The sequence below is a fragment of the Rhinolophus hipposideros genome (assembly GCF_964194185.1).
Source record: "Rhinolophus hipposideros genome assembly, chromosome: 8".
NCBI lineage: Eukaryota > Metazoa > Chordata > Mammalia > Chiroptera > Rhinolophidae > Rhinolophus > Rhinolophus hipposideros.
In genome coordinates, this window is record NC_138054.1 from 24128438 (window position 1) to 24149039 (window position 20602).

Sequence of the window (20602 nt, forward strand, 5' to 3'; positions counted from 1 at the left end):
ATTTCATAAACCAAATTAAGTTTAAGAAAAGAGTTCCATAAAATTAAAACTAAGAAATCTATCACAAAGAACTAACATCTTAAAGCATTTTATTTGGGATCATGCAAAAGCTACATGAGTTTTTGTTTTTTGTTTTGTTTTTTTTATAGAACCCTCTCTTTATAAAACAATACCTGAAGCCTAACCAAGATCTCTTCCGCTCACTCACACAAATGGTCTCAAACCTGGCAGTGAGTCTCATTTTATTTGTGCAGCTACTCTGCCATGAGGTCACCATTCCCATGAAGAAAATTTCCACATTTGGGAGGTGAATTAACTTTCATCATTTATGTTAAAGTCATCTCCAAAATGATGTCCACAATTTTCCTTCTTTGTGAATGATCTATTTTGTGGTTAGACAATATATGAGTATTTCATTCTTTTTTTAAAAAAAGTGATTAGTTGTTGTTTATCCCCTCAAGTTATATCACAACTGTATCTTGTCAACAGGTGGTAAAATATACATGCATATACAAGAGAAATATCACACCGTCAGTTTTCAATTTTTTGCTAGTTACTGTGGCCTGTCACCATCTTGAAATATACTTAAAATGCCTAACTTTGTTTTTCATATAAAATAACATTGTGCTTCATTAAGATGACTCCTAAAATATTCCTGAAAACCAAAGCTTTCTAGTATGATGAAGAAAGAAACAGGAGAAAAAAGAGAGACAGAATATCTTTATTAAAGACGGAAAAGAGAGAGAGAAAAACTCATTAGAGAAAGGACAATCACCTTGATAATTAGTTATAGTTTCTTGTATTTAATCTCTTATTTTTATAAATGATTTAAAATTAGTTAACCTCAGGCTCAGTAATAATGTGAGAATTTAACATTATAAAACCAGATAGTTTTATTTTCCTAGCAACGCAAGATTGTTGCCCATAGTCTATGGTGTTTCATATTGTCTCACTTGAAAAATCAGCTTACTAGGAGACAGCACGATCTGGATTTTATACTAGAAATATAGTACTCAACTTATAATTCATCCTCCCAGATTAACATACCTTTATATCATGATCTCTTTCTAATACTGTTACATTATAGTCTCTGCTTATACTTCCTATTTGTGGAAAATATTAAAATAGCTGCTAGAAAATATACATCCATTTTCTATAGTATTATTAAGTGCTTTATATGACTACTCTGATTCCAAATGGTTATAAAACCTGGAGAAAGAAATCTTTCGTACTTATTATTAATAATAAATTCCATGAAAGCACTAGAAGTTTAAATTTCAAATTTATAATTTCTACATAATTAACAAAAATATCCTCTAATATAATAAAATATTATTTGGATACTTAAGGAAGAACTGCATAATGTCTTGAGAATGCAAAAAACTAATACAATTATGTTTTTTCCCATATATACCTAACAAGGCAATTTTGAGTTAATCAGCACACAAAATAGTAATTGGGAACTGGTTTCATTTTGACAATTTTTAAATTTTTTTTCAACAATTTCTATCATGTGACTTCTAATTATATAGAAAGGCATTTGCTTGAGAGTAAACATTGAAAATAAATATTTGCTGATATCCTTAGGGACAAAATATGACAAGGCAGTCCTAATAGAAATAAAACAAAAAGCAAGTGAAAGTAAGCAGTGTCAAACTCTTCATAAGCCTACTTTTTCCTTTGTATTACACTGTTGTGATTTTTGGGTTTTTTTGTTGTTGTTGTTGTTTTTTGTAAAACAACTGTTTGGAGAGAATTCAGTTTTTGGAATAGCCAATGTTGTTTTCTAATATAGTAACACAAGGGACAAGAGAGGGATATTATCGGTAAAGGCAGACCGGATCAGTGAAAATCCATAGGATACCAGAATTTGGAAACCATCCAGCCTGGCTCAGTAATATAATTGGATATTCCTTTAAAATTCCTTCCTGAGTGTGTGTCATGAAAATCACAAGGATTAAAATCTGAAGCGCTTAAGAGAGGAACATTACAATATTAATCACTAATACACAGAATGAATACTTCCTCCTTCCAAAATGAATACCTTACATTCTTTTTAATTCTTTTAAGGTGGAATTTGGGTAAGGAAGAAGAAAGGAAGGAATGTCAACAAGTCATGGAAATATTTCAATCCATTGCCATCTCCAAATTATCTCTGAAACTAAATTGCAATTTGTTTAGTCAAGAGTTTATTGCTTTAAAAAATATAGTACATGCTTCCTATTATCATTTCTTTAATATTCTATGCCTTTTTAGATAAGCGCTTTAGCATAACCTGACATCTAATAATCTTGCTTCTAAATTTATAATCAAGTGTACAACAGGAATAATCCCATTCTTTTTCATCCTTTACAAAAACAATTGCCCAGTTGTCTTCCAGTGTAAATTCCCCTCTATCCCTCTTATTTTTCCAAATGACTTTTAAAAACACATCCCATAAAAAGAAGCCACTCTCCTTTAGTAGCTATTCAAAGTTATCTAGTCTTTCCATTAGGCCTCTCGTTTTAAAATTCAGTAGGTAGTATTCAACCATATTGTCACATGTTTAGCAATAACTATACTTATTCAAGTATGACCTTTCATTTTTCGTATAATCAATATACTCTTTTAAAAATCATCTATGCTACGACAGCATAGTCCTTGCTTTGTTGGTTGTCACCGTTTTCTTGTGGACTAGTGATTTTTACTTCTGGCCTTGGTGGTCTTTGAGGGTCTAAGTCATCCTGGAGGAAAAGAGATCAAAACAAAGATATTTAGCTTTTTAGTTACAAGGGTAATAAAACACACAAAGAAAAAAAGTACTTACTATTCCATTTAAAAATATAAATATTCAACTAAGAACAGTTCCTTGGGTTCCTTTGTTTTTCAGTCTGTCATACCCAGTGGACACGCCAGTCTCAACACTATTGGTGCAGAATCCCTTTCTGGGGCCATAATCCACTATGTACTTTAAGGGCACAGACTCATTTCTTGTGCTGCAGGCTTTATTTTTTTTCAATGTTTTTCTTTGTTTCTCTTTGAGCTTTTATTTTCAACAGTATATTTATACTTTCCATATTAACATTTTCAGAGAAAAGAGAAGAGAAAAATTCAGCAATTTTACCCTCCTGTCACATTAACCCAACCCCACACCAGCTGTTCTTCTATTAGTTTTTTACTAGAGTTCACAAATTCTTTGTGAATATGGTACCAAGAGCATCAAGTATCAAGTAGATAAGAGCAGGACAGGAAATGAAAACACAGAAGCAGCATTTCTCCAACAGCAGCCTTTGTCCCTGCCACTTAGACCTCTCATTTGTTATTAATGATACTGTCTCATTTACCATTTGTTTTTACCCACTAGACTGGGTAAAACTGAGGGAATGAGATTAGAATTAGCTGCTTCTCAAACTCTGCTCCATGGAATCCTAGAGGCCCCACAGCCCCCACCACAGCCACCAGTGTGTGCAGGACAGGACTGGCTCCCGGTCTCCCTCCCCTAGAGGCCATGGGTTATGCTCCAAAAAAGAAAATAAGATTACTAGGACTATCTCTTATTTCACATTATCTTGTGAAGTGTCTTGAATATAGTATAAGCTCAGTAAATATCAATTGATTGTTCTGTATTTCTCATGTATATCTTGCTGTTTTCCTACGATCATATCACATTTCGTTTATGAACTGTTACACTGAACAAAATGTTACATAGTAAAGTGAATTTTTACTCATTTTATAAGTAAAGAATCCTTTTGAAAAACTTAATTATTAATGTATAATTTATAATTCATATAAATCTGGTTTTTCATATAATTGGCATGAGTATATTAATACTTCAGTGAGAATAAAACTAAAATATATCATCATTATAAGAGAGATAAGTCAAGTAAGATTGAATCTCTGGTGGGTAACTGCTCTGTCTTAAGCATTTGTATTGACCTTAAAATCACTAATGAGTCACATATCAGACACTTGTTCATTTGGTTCCCAAGAATTTAGATTTGCCCTCAATACATATTAACACCTATACTTCAAATTACATAACCTTCATCTTTACTAATGCCCAATTCCTATGAAAGGCCTACTTTTAAAAGTTAAATTTGTAGAATGGAAGGGCAAGAACTCTACTTACTTCCGTAAAATCTGTTTAGGTTATAACATTGAATGAAGCTAGACCACTGGAGAAATGCATACTTGGATTTTACTGTCTAGGTCTGACATAGAATTTACACTTGATTTTATGCTGTAAACATTCATCAAAGGCCACTATATATAACAAAGAGCTTCATGAAAGTTACCATTGCAGTTGCTATGTAAATAACACCGAGGACACTCTACATTATTGTGCTTCCTATGAATCCCCAGACAAGAGATTTTGCTTCCCTTCGGAATTTTTTTTTCCTTTGCTTTCCTTGTGAAATTAGTTTTGTTTCCTTATGGAGGTAAAGGGAGTCATGTAATTGACTGAATTATTTTTGTTTATTTTAGCTACAAACAACTTCAGAATATACTTGTATATATTAGCTAAATTTTAATAACCATGTAGAACTACATATGGGAAATTCTTAGGACTGTGATTACCTCATGCTGAGAAAAGATGAAAGACATGTTGAACATTTCCCTTTAGATGTTAAGATATTGTTGTGTAAGCCACAGAGTGGATTACAGATAACTTTGTACTGGTTATTGAAACCTGGCCATAAAAACATTTTGCAAAGTTTTACCATTACTAAACTTGGTCTCCCTGAGTAAGACAAAACTGATGAGCCAATAATAAATCATTAAGAAAAACCCATTCATCAGACTGAGTTTCAGGGATGAATGGACCTAGACCCATGTCAGAGGTTCTAGCCTTGAGGGAGGTGGGCCCTGAGAAATAGAAAACAGGAAAAAAGGGCACAAACAGATGGTGACAATGCTGTGGAGTGTGCCTGCCTCTTATATTATGAGACTCAACTTGAGCCTGTTCATCAGCATCTAACTCTATCCTATAGAAAAACGTCAGGACTTGAGAATATCCTGCTCCGGGGCCAGTGGTGGGAAAACAGGCTCGGAAGTAGGCTTCAAAACATATTTCTTCCCCCGTGATGTATGAAAAATAGAACCATGTATTATTAAATGCCTGGTATACCGAGCATTTAATTCAATTAATTTGTTTAAGCTTGATTAAACAAACTAAACTTTAGTATTTCTAGACAGCAAAGAAGTCACCCACAACAGAGACGACATTCTTTATATCATGTCTAGGTCTCACTGGTCTTGTTAGTCTTTCCTGGTTTATATATTCCCTGGTCTTAATTTATTTGTACTTTATTTATACATCTCTCTTTTGTTGTATATGCCTTAAGAGCCTCTGTAAATTTTTTGTACAATAAGGTAGAAAATGGATGTATGGACGGATAGATGGACGGACGGATGGACAGACGAACGGATGGATGGATGGATGGATGGATGGATGGATGGATGGATGGATGGATGGATGGATGAACAGACATATAGATTGTCAGGTATGTGGTTGACAGCACTTCTTAACTGATTGAAATAATATAGTTGAGTAAATGATATTGGATCTTTCCTTACTCGACCATAAATGGTTTCAATTCAAGTCTTAAGTGCTTAAATCATTCCTAAGTGTGTGCATGCACACACACACACACACACACACACACACACACACACACATTCATGCAAGCAAACAAGTGAGCAAAGGCAATAGAAATACCTCCTCTTGTTCACTGACAGCTCCTGGAGACTTGATTTCCTCATCCACTGCCTCCTGAAGCTCATTATTGACCTGATCCAGTTCCTCGCCATTTTCTTCATCGGTGACTCCATTAACATGAGCAGGACCTGCCTGCTCCTCCCCATGATCCAAGATCTCCTCGGCTTGCTTGGAGGCAGCCACAGCTTCCCTATCTCCTTCCTCTTCAACGTCACCATTCAGTCCTATGAGCTCTTCTTTTTTTCCTGCATCCTTGCTTTCTTTCTCTCCATCTTCTTCCTCATCTACTATTTCTGCTGGCCTCTAGTGGATCAAAAGGAATAATGAATAACAGCACAGTAGTGTAACAGAGATTTTCCACTGCACATAATAAGGTAATATGATGTTACAATGAAGTAAAACTCCCTTACCCCTGCATAGTACTTTACCGTATATAATGTGTTTACCTTTACTGAGTGCCTATTGAATATCACTCTTCACAAGTGTCTTCTCATTTAATCCTCACAACAATACTGTGAGGTTGGTATTATTTCCACTTCACAAAGGAGAAAACTTAAGGTACACAGAGATCAAATATCTAGCCCAAGATCTCACTGTTTATAAATGAAAGAGCCAGAATTAGAACTAAGCGTGTGACTCCAGAATCAATGTTCTTAATCCCTGTGGCAGGGAGGAAACTACACTGCAGGGTCCTTAGCCAATGGCTAGTGGAGGGTCTGGCCCAGAGAAGGAGGTAAGAGAAATTCTTTTTGGAGAGAATGTCATCCTCCCCCCTACTGCCTGGTATGTATTTATATCTCTCAATACAAAAAGGGCAATGGTGATGGCCCCCAGATGTAAACCTATTAGGTTTCCTAACATCAGATGTGGACAGCTTTCCACACAATGCCCAAGAGAGTTGACAGTATACCTACAGGTACTAACATTGATTGTCACGCAGATCTGAGACCAAGAAACTAGTAAAACTAGTAGTCTTTTCTATAAAAATAATTAGTGCTCAAATATTTTATAAAGTCTAATTAGGCATTTTTACTGTTATTTGGATACATGTAAGGCTGCTTTAAAAGCGAGCAGGAGGCTAAATTCTAGAGCCAAGACTTTGGAGAGAGAAAGACTCAGAGTCCAGTACTGGCCAGGCACTTACTAACTGTTACCTAACTTCTGTGAGTTTCAGATTCCCACTTGTAAAATAGGAATATAATAAAACTTCCATGGGGATCAAATGAAATAAGTTATACACAGTGCCTGGCACATCACAAATCCTATTAAAAATTAAATTAAATTAAAACCCCTTCTCATTTGTATGATACGTTCTTTCCTGGAGCTATCATATTTCTTCATTGCTCCCAATAAAATAATAGTTTTTAGACTGTTAGGACCACAGACCTGCCTCTTTCTAGTTGTCTGACATTGGACAGGTCACTTAATCCTCCGGCATCTGTAAAATGAGGGTTTCAGACACACAATTAACCGTGACCTCCCTCCAGCTCTGGAAGTCCATTTTCCTCGCACTGCCCAAATGCTTGTTATGGGACTATTAATGGTCTTAACAGTTAACATAATGCTTTCAGTTTTGGAAGTGAAAAAGGAATGAAATTTAGAGGAATAGACTAAAAGTTCAGGATAAAATTCCACACAACATTATTTTGAAGAGAAAAGAGTTAGAACCAAAAATTTCTATATTCTGTCAAAAATAAAGTCACAAATTTGATTACATTACATCAAAGATGTACTTTTAAAAATGAAGGGAAAAAATTAGTTGTCCTTAAGATATTCCAAAAAACACAGTGACTGTCATCATGCAGATTAACTGACAGTACAGTGAGGTTGCACCTTTCAAATTTTCATTCAGATGCTTAATTTCCAACAATGTAGGCAGGGCCCTAGCCATCCCTAAGCATGCTGCCCAGGGTGAGGCCCTTGACAAGTCCAAATGCAGGGCAGAAACTAAGGTGGGAAGAGAGTAGACCTCCCAGATGATACTAAAGGACAAGAGATTCATGAAATGTAACCCACAGTGCTTGTTAAGGATTTCTGGTTTTTATGTAGAAGACCTAAATGAATTAAGGTGAAAAAAATCTCCATTTTCCAAAAAGAGAAAACAGTATGTTCCCATCTCCACACCCATGGCCCACCCTGTCTCTCTAGAGAACAAACATGGCAAATCCTGGAGGCAGACACACTTGAAGTGATGAGCAGAGGAGAGTTTAGTGAAGAAAAGGGTGGGCATTGTCTTTATAAAAACAAACCTGAGAATATACCCAGGAGGGGGATTGCTGGGTCATATGGTATTTCTATTCTTCGTTTTTTGAGGAACCTCCACACTGCCTTCCATAGCAGCTGCACCAATCTTCATTCCCACCAACAGTGTATGAGGGTTCCTTTTTCGCCACAGCCTCTCCAACACTTGTTACTATTTGTCTTGTTGATGATAGCCATTCAGACTGGGGTGAGGTGACATCTCATTGTGGTTTTTATTTGCATTTCTCTGATAATTAGTGATGTTGAGCATCTTTTCATATGTCTGTTGGCCATCTGTATGTCCTCTTTGGAGAAATGTCTGTTCAGGTCCTCTGCCCATTTTTTAACTGGATTGTTTGTCTTTTTATTGTTGAGTTGTATGAGTTCCTTATATATTTTGGATATTATCCCCTTTTTGAAGGCATTGTTTGCAAAAATCTTCTCCCACTTGGTTAGTTGCTTCTTTATTTTGTTGATGATTTCTTTAGCTGTGCAGAAGCTTTTTAGTTTGATATAGTCCCATTCATTTATTTTAGCTTTTGCTTCCCTTGCCTTTGAGGTCAAATTCATAAAATCCTCTTTGAACCCGAGGTTCATAAGTTTAGTACCTATGTTTTTTTTCTCTGCAGTTTATTGTTTCAGGTCTTATGTTTAGGTCTTTGATCCATTTTGAGTTAATTTTGCTACATAGTGACAGATAGGAGCACAGTATATACCCCAAAAATCAGAAAACATTTATCCATAAAGATATATGTGCTCCGATGTTCACTGCAGCTTTATTTACAGTGGCCAAGACATGGAAACAACCAAAGTGTCCTCAGATAGATGACTGGATAAAGAATATGCAGTATATATACACAATGGAATACTCTGCCATAAGAAAAGATGAAATAGTGCCATTTGCAACAACATGGATAGATCTTGAGATTATTATGCTAAGTGAAATAAATCAGACAGAAAAAGTCGAGAACCATATGATTTCACTGATATGTGGGATATAAAACTGAAAACAACAAGGCAACAAAACAAACAAAGAAACAAAAACTCATAGATACAGACAATAGTTCAGTGGTCACCAGAGGGTAAAGGGGCACAGGGGTGGTAGATGAGGGTAAACGGGGTCAAATATATGTTGATGGAAGGAGAACTGACTCTGGGTGGGGAACACACAATGTGATATACAGATGATGTATTACAGAATTGTACACTTGAAATCTATGTAACTTGACTAACCATTGTCACCACAATAAATTTTAATTAAAAAACAAAGCAAAAAACCTGAAAAAATGTCTTAGGCCAAAGATGATATTATGGATCACTGAGGAGCAAGGGCTTCTGGGGGGCAGAACCAGGAAGTCAGGGGGCTTCTCAATAAGACACTAAAACAGGGAGGGGACGCCATGGGGGAGAACTGGAATGAGGAGCTAAGTCAGAGAAACATGGGTGGCTTTCCACTAACATGTCAGAGGAGGCCAGGAAAAGGTGCAGACACAGGTGGTTCCCTCCCTGTGGCTCTGAGGGATTTAAGGGGATACTCATCATGGGGCCCTACAAGACCTTTGTGGGGCTCTCAGTCACCATGCTTGAGCGAATGTGCCTAGAGCACTGGTATGTGGTAAGCAGTACTCCAGACACTGGACATTGGAAGACAAACACAACAGTCTCTGACAGCAAAGAGCTCAGAGCAGTGCAGTAATAGTCGTGATATAATAGGGCATATGAAGAGAAGCAGTAAGAGTACATGTCAGGAAAGGGACACCCAAGGTCGGGTGTGGCAGCCTGCTGCCATATCTCACATGTCTGTCATTGAGACTTGTATTTGCTGGTGAAGAGAATAGATAAGAAGCTATCCATCGCCTGTCTGTGCCAAACATCATGCTCTGTGCTTACAGAGTCATCATTTCATGTAACCTTCACAGTAACCCTATGAAGCACACTTCTTATGCCCACATTACAAATAAGGAAAATGGGAAATCATTCAACACTTTCAACATCACACATAGGTGAGCAAGTAGGGCTGGGATTTGACCCCAAGGCCATCTTGTCCCAAAGTTCTGGCATTCTCCTTTAAACAAGGCACACAAGAAGCTGCTACTTGAATCTAGTTGCTCCTGCAAGCACATTCCTATGTACTTCAATAGTCAGCAAACATGACATCTGCAGGAAGCAACATTTCTTTTGCTGTTGTAATTACTGACCTGAGAACAAAGCATTGCTGGATTTGTTTTAAGACCTTTGGTGTGATCTATGGAGGGAACATTATAAAGACTGTTAGGCAGAGTACTTGAAGCAGTACTTTAAAAAAAAATCCAGAAATACTACAGTACTAATGGGCAGTAAGAGATTTTTTTTAAAAAAAAATTATCTCTGAGAAGTAAATAATTGTATATCACTTTCCTAAAATAGTTATTAATACTTACTCTACCTAAACATCCCTATGTAGAGCAACTTTTGGTTTGGGTTTTAAAGAAAAGTTATACACCATTTCTTAATAAATATATTTAGTAATAATAACAGAAAAAAATGTAATTTACTGTAGTCATTTAGGAATCTAGATATTGCTTCTCTGGGAACATATTACAAGAGATTGTTAAGGTGACTGCCTTCTGTCTAAATGGAAAAACATCTGTTTTTCTTTCTTGACATCTGGATTTATACCTGAAAGTTGTAAAATGATTGGTTTCAATAGTTTTTCCCGTGTTACCCATTTCTTTACTCACAACTCCCAAACACATATATTTTTGTTTCTCTTTTTAATGCAGAGAGCTGGTAAATACCTTAATCTCTTTCTAAGGGGAAGGGGACACCCAGTCCTAAATTTAGGCTCTGTTCTCGTTGCTATTATTACCACCATCACTAACAAGCAGAATTATGCTTTCCTACCATTATTTCTATTAGACTTTCCCAGCACAGCTATTTCAGTAGTCATCAAATGAATTCACATCTGGCTAGCTCAGCTTTAAGAAATGCAAGATTATGGTGCTGAAATACCAATTTGATCAATTTAAATAAGACAGCAACATTAGTTAAAAGGCTTATAACCCTTTAAAATACCCTGAGTGTAGAACAAAATGTATTATTACTATGATACTGTAATTCAGGGCAAAAAAAAAGAAAAAAGGCTGCTATGACAGAGCTGTAATGAATAAATGAAAAGCAATGTGCTTTTTGGTGAAATCTCCTTTGAAGCAGGCATTGAATTATTAAAGATGTTTCCAGTGTATACATCAATCAAGTCATCCCCAGAAGGAACGCTGGTTTTCACACACATATACATACATACAGAGAGAAAATCTGTATCATGGTGAGGGCCTGCAAAGAAGAGAAAGAGCGCTCCCTTCTATGAGAATGTGGGTGTCCACTGTGGGAGGGAGTCATTCTTTAGGATAAAGAGAAATACAAGAGGCAGAATGAATGAGTTGCATACTTCCCCTTTCTCTTGCTATAGAAAAACTATCTGTCGAAGAGGAATCTGGTACCCCTAACACAGCCCAGAACTGATATCCAGTCCTGGCAGTGAGCTTCTCATGAAGGAGAACTTACCCAGGTGAATGGGATTCTTTGGAGGCCAAGGGCAGTACTACGCTTCTGTCATAGCTAGCACAGCTCTACCCGGAGAGTCAGGCCAAGAGCTAAAGAGCTATACGCAAAGCCAAACACAGAAAGTCACATATTGTATGATTTCATTTATAGGAAACATTCAGAATAGGTAAATCTATCAAGACAAAAGGCAGGTTAGTGGTTGCCAGGCTTCAGTAGAGGAGAGAATAAGGAATGACTGCTGAGTAAGTATGAGGCTTCCTTCTGAGCGATGAAAATGTTTTAGAACTACATAGAGGTAAATAGTTGCACAACGTTATGAGGGTACTAAATGTCACAGGATTATATATTTAAAGATAGTATGGAAGGCAAGTGGAGATTCCTCAAAAAATTAAAAATGGAATTACCATATGACCCAGCATCTCTTGGATATCTACCCCCAAAATCTAAAAACATTTATCCGTAAAGATATATGTGTTCCATTGTTCACTGCAGTTTTATTTACACTGGCCAAGACATGGAAACAACCAAAGTGTCGTCAGATAGATGATTGGATAAAGAAATTGTGGTATACATACACAATGGAATACTATTCTGTCATAAGAAAAGATGAAATAGTGCCATTTGCGACAAGATGGGTGGAACTTGAGATTATAATGCTAAGCAAAATACGTCAGACAGAAAAAGTAGAGAACCGTATGATCTCACAGATATGTGGTGTATAAAACTGAAAATAACAAAAGAACAAGAAAAACAAATGAAGAAACAAAACTCATAGACACAGACAACAGTTTAATGGTTACCAGAGGGTAAGGGGAGAGGAGGTTGGCAGATGAGGGTAAATGGGATCCAATATACGGTGATGGAAGGAGAACTGACCAGGTGGTGAGCACACAATGTGGTGTATAGATGATGTATTGTAGAATTGTACACTTGAAATCTATGTAACTTTAATAACAATTGTCACCCCAATGAACTTTAATTTTAAAAAAAGATAGTTAATGGTTTGTTTTATATTATGAGACTCATTTTTTTTTAAAGCCATATGCCTGAACTCTTGACCACCACATATAACTACCTGGTCACCTCTTGGTGTCTACTAAGACACCCACAGAATGTGCCATTTAACTGAGGAACCAACCTCAAGTTATTTCCCTGCTTTATTTCATAATTTATTCCATAATTTGACTGTTGGCAGCCACCTAGCATGTCTCAGATATATAGCTTCCCTTCACAAAATATCTGGTGATTCTTGGTAGGAGGTCAGTGGGGTGTTGAATGAATAAGAAAGCCGAATGAATGAACTAACAAAAATCTGAGAATAGCAGCTTTACTTAGAATTGAAATATACCAAGTGCTAGAAAAATACTTATTAGATAGCCACATTATATTTTAATAATGTGTTCCCACCCCCCTTCATTCAAAAATAACCCAAAACTTTCCAACTATTTAATTTCCTCAAAATCCCCAAGTAGTTCTCACCCTCTGCCTATTTAACTGAACCTGTCTGACTGCCCAGCAAAGTGGTGACAGTCACAGCTGGCCAGACACCAGAGTTAGCTCATTGAGCAAAGGATGTCATGTGGACAATGGCCCATATTCCACCTCCACCTCAAGGAATCTTACAAATATTCCGATGATGTCTAACAATTTAGATAAAGAAAAGTAGACACAGCAACCAAAAGGGAGGAGTTGGGGAATGTGAGGAGAAAGGAGCAGGGGTACCAAAGGAAAAGGTAAACTAAGAAATTGCAAATTCAGTTTCAGGGAAGGAGGAAGGAGGAAGAGAAACAGAGAAAAAAAATATTCTTCCAAGGTGTCCCTTCTACAGTCAAGAGAAGCAGAGCTTCCACGTAGGACTGCATCTCTCATCCCTACAGAAGCCAGTTCTCCTGTGATCCCAAGAGAGTGTGTTCATAGCTGAGGAAGATCCCTGGGAAGTTCCTGGACAAGACTTATGTTTTCTGATGTTTTCTGCAATGGAGATGTCAGCTGGCAATGCAAAATACATGCTGTGCAGGATGAGGCACCTGTGGTCTAGTGGAAAGGCAGTGGCTACGCTATGGCTTCAGACCAGAGAATTCACCTTGCTGGTCTCAAAGTTGGTTCCCTTTGGGATTTGAGGATGGTAATAATGACCGCATAGGATTAGAGTAAGGCCCAAAGGAGACCATACACATAAAAGACCATTACAAGCTATACACACACACAGACCACACACACACACACACAGAGGGTGCCAAAGAAATGTATATATATTTTAAGAAATAATATACCGATAGCAAAACATGAATTCAAGTCATGTTTGACTTCTGCAATTACAAGAGGTGCTCAAAGTGGTTACCATCAGCGTCCAGACACTTTTGATTACAGCGAACCACTGCTTGAACAATGTTGACCAAAGTGTTAACATCTCTTAAAATGTGTACACATTGTTTTGGCACCCCAGTTTACACATTTTAAGAAAGGAAAAAACTGTATTAAATTTGTAATACTCAATATATACTGATAACAGAAGATGAATACAAGTCACATGTGACTTCTGCAATTATAAGAGGAGCTCAAAGTGGTTACCATCAGTGTGATTTTAATAGTCTTTTCCTTTCTTAAAATGTGCATACATTTTTTTGGCATTGTGTGTGTGTGTGTGTGTGTGTGTGTATATAAAATTGCTGTTACTCCATTTTTCTTGCCATTGAATGAATGGAGTTGAGACGTTGTCTGATGAAATATTATAGTACAGTATTTGTACTAATGAAATTGTAACCTAGTAGGTTACTTAGAGCAGTATACCGTCTGAATCTCATGAAAACAAACACAAAATAATATCAAGATATACAAATGGCAAATAGACATATAAAAAATGCTCAACATCACTAATCATCAGAGAAATGCAAATAAAAACCACAATGAGATGTCACCTCACCCCAGTCAGAATGGCTTTCATCAACAAGACAAATAGTAACAAGTGTTGGAGAGGCTGTGGAGAAAAAGGAACTCTCATACACTGTTGGTGGGAATGCAGACTGGTGCAGCCGCTATGGAAGGCAGTGTGGAGGTTCCTCAAGAAATTACGAATAGAATTACCATATGACCCAGCAATCGCTCTCCTGGGTATCTACCCAAAAAATCTGAAAGCATTTCTCTATAAGACACGTGTACTCCAATGTTCATTGCAACTTTGTTTACGGTGGCCAAGACATGGAAACAACCAAAATGTCCTTCGATAGATGAATGGATAAAGAAGTTGTGGTATATATACACAATGGAATACTATTCGGCGTTAAAGAAAGATATAGGAGCATTTGTGACAACATGGATGGATCTTGAGAGTATAATGCTAAGTGAAATAAGTCAGACAGACAAAGCAGAGAACCCTATGATTTCACTGATATGTGGTATATAAACCAAAAACAACAAAAGAACAAGACAAACAAATGAGAAACAAGAACTCATAGACACAGACAATAATTTTGTGGTTACCAGAGGGTAAGGGGGTGGGAGGTGGGTGATGAGGGTAAGGGGGATCAAATATATGGTGATGGAAGGAGAACTGACTCTGGGTGGTGAACACACAATGGGATTTATAGATGATGTAATACAGAATTGTACACCTGAAATCTATTTAAATTTACAAACAATTGTCACCCCAATAAATTTAATTAAAAAAATATAATAATATCAAGACACTTAAGCTATTGTCTTGCTCTTAACAGTTAACACAATTAAAATGCAGGTTAATGTTCAACTTTTGGTCCATTAGACTGTTAGGTGTGATTTACATAAACTAACTATCATTGGTCTTAGTTGTGTTTATTCTTGGCTTCCGAGTTCCTCACAACAAATTTACTATTCAAAACCTTTGTTTGTTTCTGAATTGTTATCCAGTCTCAAAAGTAATACAAATGTGCCAGAAAGAGATACCAAACAAGGATGATTTCCACAAATTAATATTTGGACTTAGGTAACACACAACTTTGTTTTCAGTTGGAATGACAGGTAGGCAACAGTCAGCTAGGGGTTTAATAATGACAGACATTTATGTAGCACATTATGCTTCTGAAAGCACTTTCGTATCTATTTTCTCACTACATCTTCCCAAGCGGGAGAGCAGGCATCGTGATCCCCATTGAACAGAGTGGGAAACAGCCTGAAGAAAAGTCAAGCAACTTGCCAAGGGGCATAGGACTAGTAGGTGACAAGATCTTCCATCTGTGTCATAAAAAATAAAGTCCACAAAGGTTCCAATTAAAAGACAGTGGGTCCTGATTGTTTGCAAACTGTTCACCATGGTAACTAGTCACCTAATAAGCTCACCCCTAAATATGACTACTGGTCTAGTGAGGCAGAAGCACTGGCTGAGCTGAGCTGGATTTCAAGTCTCTGCTTGCCCCCTTTCTAATAATTGGTGATCATCTCTCTTTCAGACACAGACTCTAAAAGCTAACTCTGTTCCCTGAATATTATTCTTTGACCTATCAGGCAACATTTAATCAGAGACAAATCCCTTTTTCTCACTGATTGGGGCTGAATTGTGTTCTCTCAAAATGTATATGCTAAAATCCTAACTCCCAGTAAGTTCCTCAGAATGTGAATTTAAAGAGATAAGTAAGTTACAAATAAGGTCGTTACAGTGGGCCCTAATCCAACATGACTGATGTCCTTGTAAGAAAAAGACACAGGCATGTACAGAGTAAAGACTATGTGAAGACATAGGCAGAAGACACAAGCTCTAAGCCAGGGAGAGAGATCTTAAAAGAAACCCTCTCTGATGACATCTTGATCTCTAACTTCTAGCTTCTAAAACAATAAAAAAAAATAATTTCTGTTGTTTAAGCCATCCAGTCTGTGACATTGTGTTATGGCTGCCCTTCCAACATCATTATCTTCCCTCCCCCCCACACACACACATTCATATTTATATTCACATTCTTTCCTCTCTCTCTCCCTCTGTCTCCCCTCCCCTCAATTTCCTTAAAAAGCCTTTGGGCACAGACTAGGGAAGTTGGGTTCCTTATAAATGAAAGAGGTTCTGGCTGGAGGTGGCAAAGCAGGAAGGCCAAACTCAGCCCTTTCCAAAGGGCAATATTGAGGGAAGAAGCAAAGAGAGGGTGAGTCCTCTGTGGAAGTAGATGAAAAGAGCCTTGGCTGTTCCCCCTGCACCATACTATGGTATTAATTCTGTTCCTATACAGAATGCTCTTCCTTCCCCTCTGTTAGACCCACCTTACCTTCTCCAGTAAGCCTTCTTGGCTCCTTCAGGCAGTTGTGCCTTCCTCACACCTATCAAACTCCTTTACTACACTCTAACCACAGTGTGCAGTTATTCTCTATTTATGTGTGATATGAAAATAGGGAACAGGAATTTCTATCAAGCAGACACCAAAAACAATGTTAGGAATGATTATAGAATAATGGGGAAATAGAAGTTTTGGCTCTACAGAAGTTTCTAGAGAAAGGGCTCTTATTCATCTTTGTGTCCATCACCATATTTACCATACTATTGTAACAATGTTGTCCTAAATTAAATGCAAACCTGCCTCCCACAAATAAAAGCCAGCCTAATTATGTGCTCTCAGGAAAGTATAGATGATGATGTTGATGACAGCCTCACATTTATTGCACACTGTCCAGGGATCTGGTACTGCGCTCTATGTACCTCATGTGCATAATCATGTTTAAACTAACCTCCCAACCATTATCTGAAGTAAACACTTAGTATTCGAATTTTCAGATAAACAAAACTGACATGTAGAGAGTTAGGTAAACTTGTTCAAAATCCCACAGACATGTCCAAAATTGATAAAGGGATAGGGACTCTTCTTTGACCACTACATTGTAATAACTATTTCCCCAAGATAATGTGCAGAGCAATACCCCAAACTCAATACTATGTTAAGTAGTTCTTTGCAGCCTAGTGTCCTCTAAGGCAGTGCTTCTCCATCATCTGGGGATCCTGTTAAATGCAGATTTTGAATCAGCAGTTCTGAGCCTCTGCATTTCTAATAGCTCTTGGGTGCTGCTACCAGATAACACTTTACATGGTAAAGCTCTAAACCACATATAAAACAAGATGGCCATAAATACACAACTTCAAAAAAGCATTTTTTGGTTAAACTTTCTAATTGTAATCATGCCTCTAAATGAAGATTGTATCTTTATCTTAAAAAAATATATCAATTTTATTGAAAAGCTGGGAGAAAATAGGATTGATTGCTGACAGAATGATGTTTGGCCATAAGGATAGTAGTACTAGATTTATTCTAATTACATCACCATGTCACTGTTTAGTAAGTCATCTTATAAAAAAGAAACACATAATTGCAAAGGCAATGACTCAGGAAGATATTTTTACCTATGCTTAAAACCTTCTGCCCTGACATTTATGTCAAATTTTAGTCAATCTGTGACTAAAATTTGAACAGAACCAATTTTCAGGTAGAAATTGTTTCTCCAAAGAGTACTTCCACCCTGAAATTTTAGGAGTAGCTCATGCCTATGAGTAATTGTGTAATACTACAGTTTGTAGAAAGCACAGTTCTTATGTTTCACTGGAGTTAAGAAAGGATATTCATTATACTCTATCCTATATACTCACTAAATTGAAGTGTATAATAACACAACAGTGATTGCAGAAGTCATCTACTTGATTCCAGCCTCACAACCTCTCTGACAGAAGAACATCCAGAGTGCAGCTAGATTAACAGACACATTACACATATATGTACAATTACAGAGAATATGTACCCTTAAACACAGAGGGTTTTTAAAGAACTCTATGAGGTCTTTTCCCTTTTTGAGACTTTCACCTTTTCCAAAGCACATTATTAATCCTAAGTGATTGCTGTTGATACTTATTTTAAAAGTTACACCAGATTTTCCCCTTAACCTGACACCAGCACTGGCATCTCAGGTGCCTTTGTCTGAGTTTGCCTACATGTGTATTATTTTGTGATGGACAGTCTGAGAAAATGGTTGATTTGTATGGCAAGACAGAAAGGGTCCGGTAGCTCCTGTCACTAGATACATCCTTGCGGGGACAGCTCAGGGGAAACCATAAGTATTCAGGTTTCCTAGAGAAAATGCATGCAGTTACTGAGATTAACTCAGGATTCCTGAGTGATAAGAGGAAAGAAGATGGAATATGGAAATCACATGGAAATAAGCCACAACATATCAAAAACATCAGTTATTTGGAAGGTATTTTCACAGACAGATGGGGATGCTCAAAAGATTTCCACGTTAAACTCACACCTTTGACATTATCAGTGGCCCCAAAAATTAGAAATGGGAAAAGCATATAAACAGCTAATGTCCCACCCACATTTAAGTAAATGTTGATTTTTTTTTTTATATTTACATCAGAATTTCCTGAGGAATATATTTTAGTATTTCAGGCCTTTGCTATCTGAGATAATAATACAAGTTAGAACTTTCTAGTCAAGGTATCCTACCTAACCAACCTACACTTCTCCCCATGCCTGCCTATCAGGTCTCTCTCCCTGAAATATACTAGACCTAGAAACTGGAGATCAGAACCAAAAAGAAAAATAAATTAAAAAATGAAAAGACTACCTTAGATGTCCACTTCTCTTTGTAACATTTGCTACATTTGAAATTTGGTTAAGAGTTGAGGATTTGTTACAGGCTTTGGGTGGAAAGCGTTTCTGTAGATTTTAAGGCAGAGTTCAGGCATACCTGTTCAAAGCACAGAAGTTACTGCACTTGTTTTTATTTCTATTGCCATGGAAACTAAAATCATCTCCTACCCAAGTTGAATGAGGTGTCTTGAAATAATCAGTTTCAATTTTTCATGATAGCAAAGCACTGCTTCCTGTTTTCAGCTTTCAGAGGCTTACTTTCACAGAGGGGGGAGAAAGGTTTAGATACGGTCTGAAGTCTCACAGATGTGACCCTGTAAGGACACAGTAGCGTGAAGCCTCATCAGCTGAAAGCTGGCTCATCAGGCCCGTTCAAGTTCCACAAGTTCCTGCAACACCCGTATGAAAAGGTATAATACATTGAAAACTTATATTAGACAGCATGAGAATATTCAGTGATCATTAGAAAAAAAATTCCCCATTAAGTTTTCTCACTTTAGAAGTAAATACTGATTTGTTTTTACTTACAGCAGAAATCCCTGAAGGCTGCACTTAAATGTTTATCACCATTTCTATCATGTAAACACAAATCTACAAACGTGATGTCACAAAAAGCCTTGTTGACTATGCACACAGAAATTAAGAGCCAGCTCATCTTCATCTTCATTCTCCCATCTGTGTGTGATGCTTATAGCTCCAAACATGAATATCATTCACTAAGACGATATGACTTGAAAATAAAAAATGGTGAAAATATTCTTTGTGCCTAATTCCTTTTATTTCGGGGAAGGCAGTGAAGGTTGAGTGGCCGTCCACACAGATGAAATATATTGCTGTTTGTGGAATAATAAGAAATCCCTAATCTCCCCCACTTCCCTTTGTTGAGGTGTTCAGAAAGAGTACCAGACAGGAAGAGTACCAGCAGCTCTGGGCGCCTGTGTGGACTCCCCATCAATAGCTGTGTCTTTGTGGGAAAATGGCATTCCTTGCTATGGGGCTTTGTTTCTTCAATGGCAAAGTGAGAAATTTGCACTAGCTTCCCTTCTGGTTGTAAACATTTTATAATTCTTATTTTAATAAATACGTTTCATTGAAGTAGATTTAGAGGTCTGGTCAGAGGAAGCAGCCTCCTTTATCTTTCTGTGTAGTATTTTATTACTATGAAAAAGTAATACAAACAAGCTTTCCATTTAGCTTGCTTTTCATAAGAGAAGCTGGGAGGAACTGCTAATTCTCCCTAAATAGTAAGTAAAGGAAGTGCTGTGACCAAGTCAGGGAATGGGGAACAAACTATGTCAATGGGCATATTTGGATTTCAAAACTTCTGCTTCCAGTGATAGCCTCTAGGCTCTTTAAAATGGCATTATGTTCTATATGTGTAGACCAGTAATCACACACTCAAATGCCACCAGGGGCTGGACAAATAACTACATGTGAATTCAGGACAGGTGTTTGATAATGGGGAGTCTATGGCCTGTTGTCAACTGAAGAATACAACGCCTACTAAAGAGATTTAGGTATT

The 20602-nt window shown here is 37.1% G+C and overlaps 1 protein-coding gene across 3 annotated transcripts in view; it reads right to left on the minus strand.

Moving 5' to 3' along the window:
• Window positions 1–548: 548 nt before the first annotated feature.
• DCDC2 (doublecortin domain containing 2) overlaps window positions 549–20602 on the minus strand; it is a 164313-nt gene continuing 144259 nt past the window's right edge. For all 3 annotated transcript variants that reach the window (XM_081055436.1, XM_081055438.1, XM_081055437.1), the window contains exons 10-11: window positions 5699–6001; window positions 549–2723 (exon numbers count right to left, since the gene is read on the minus strand). In XM_081055436.1, the coding sequence (XP_080911562.1) occupies window positions 2619–2723; window positions 5699–6001 (408 nt within the window). In that variant the 3' untranslated portion in view covers window positions 549–2618. The remainder of the gene's footprint in view (window positions 2724–5698; window positions 6002–20602) is intronic.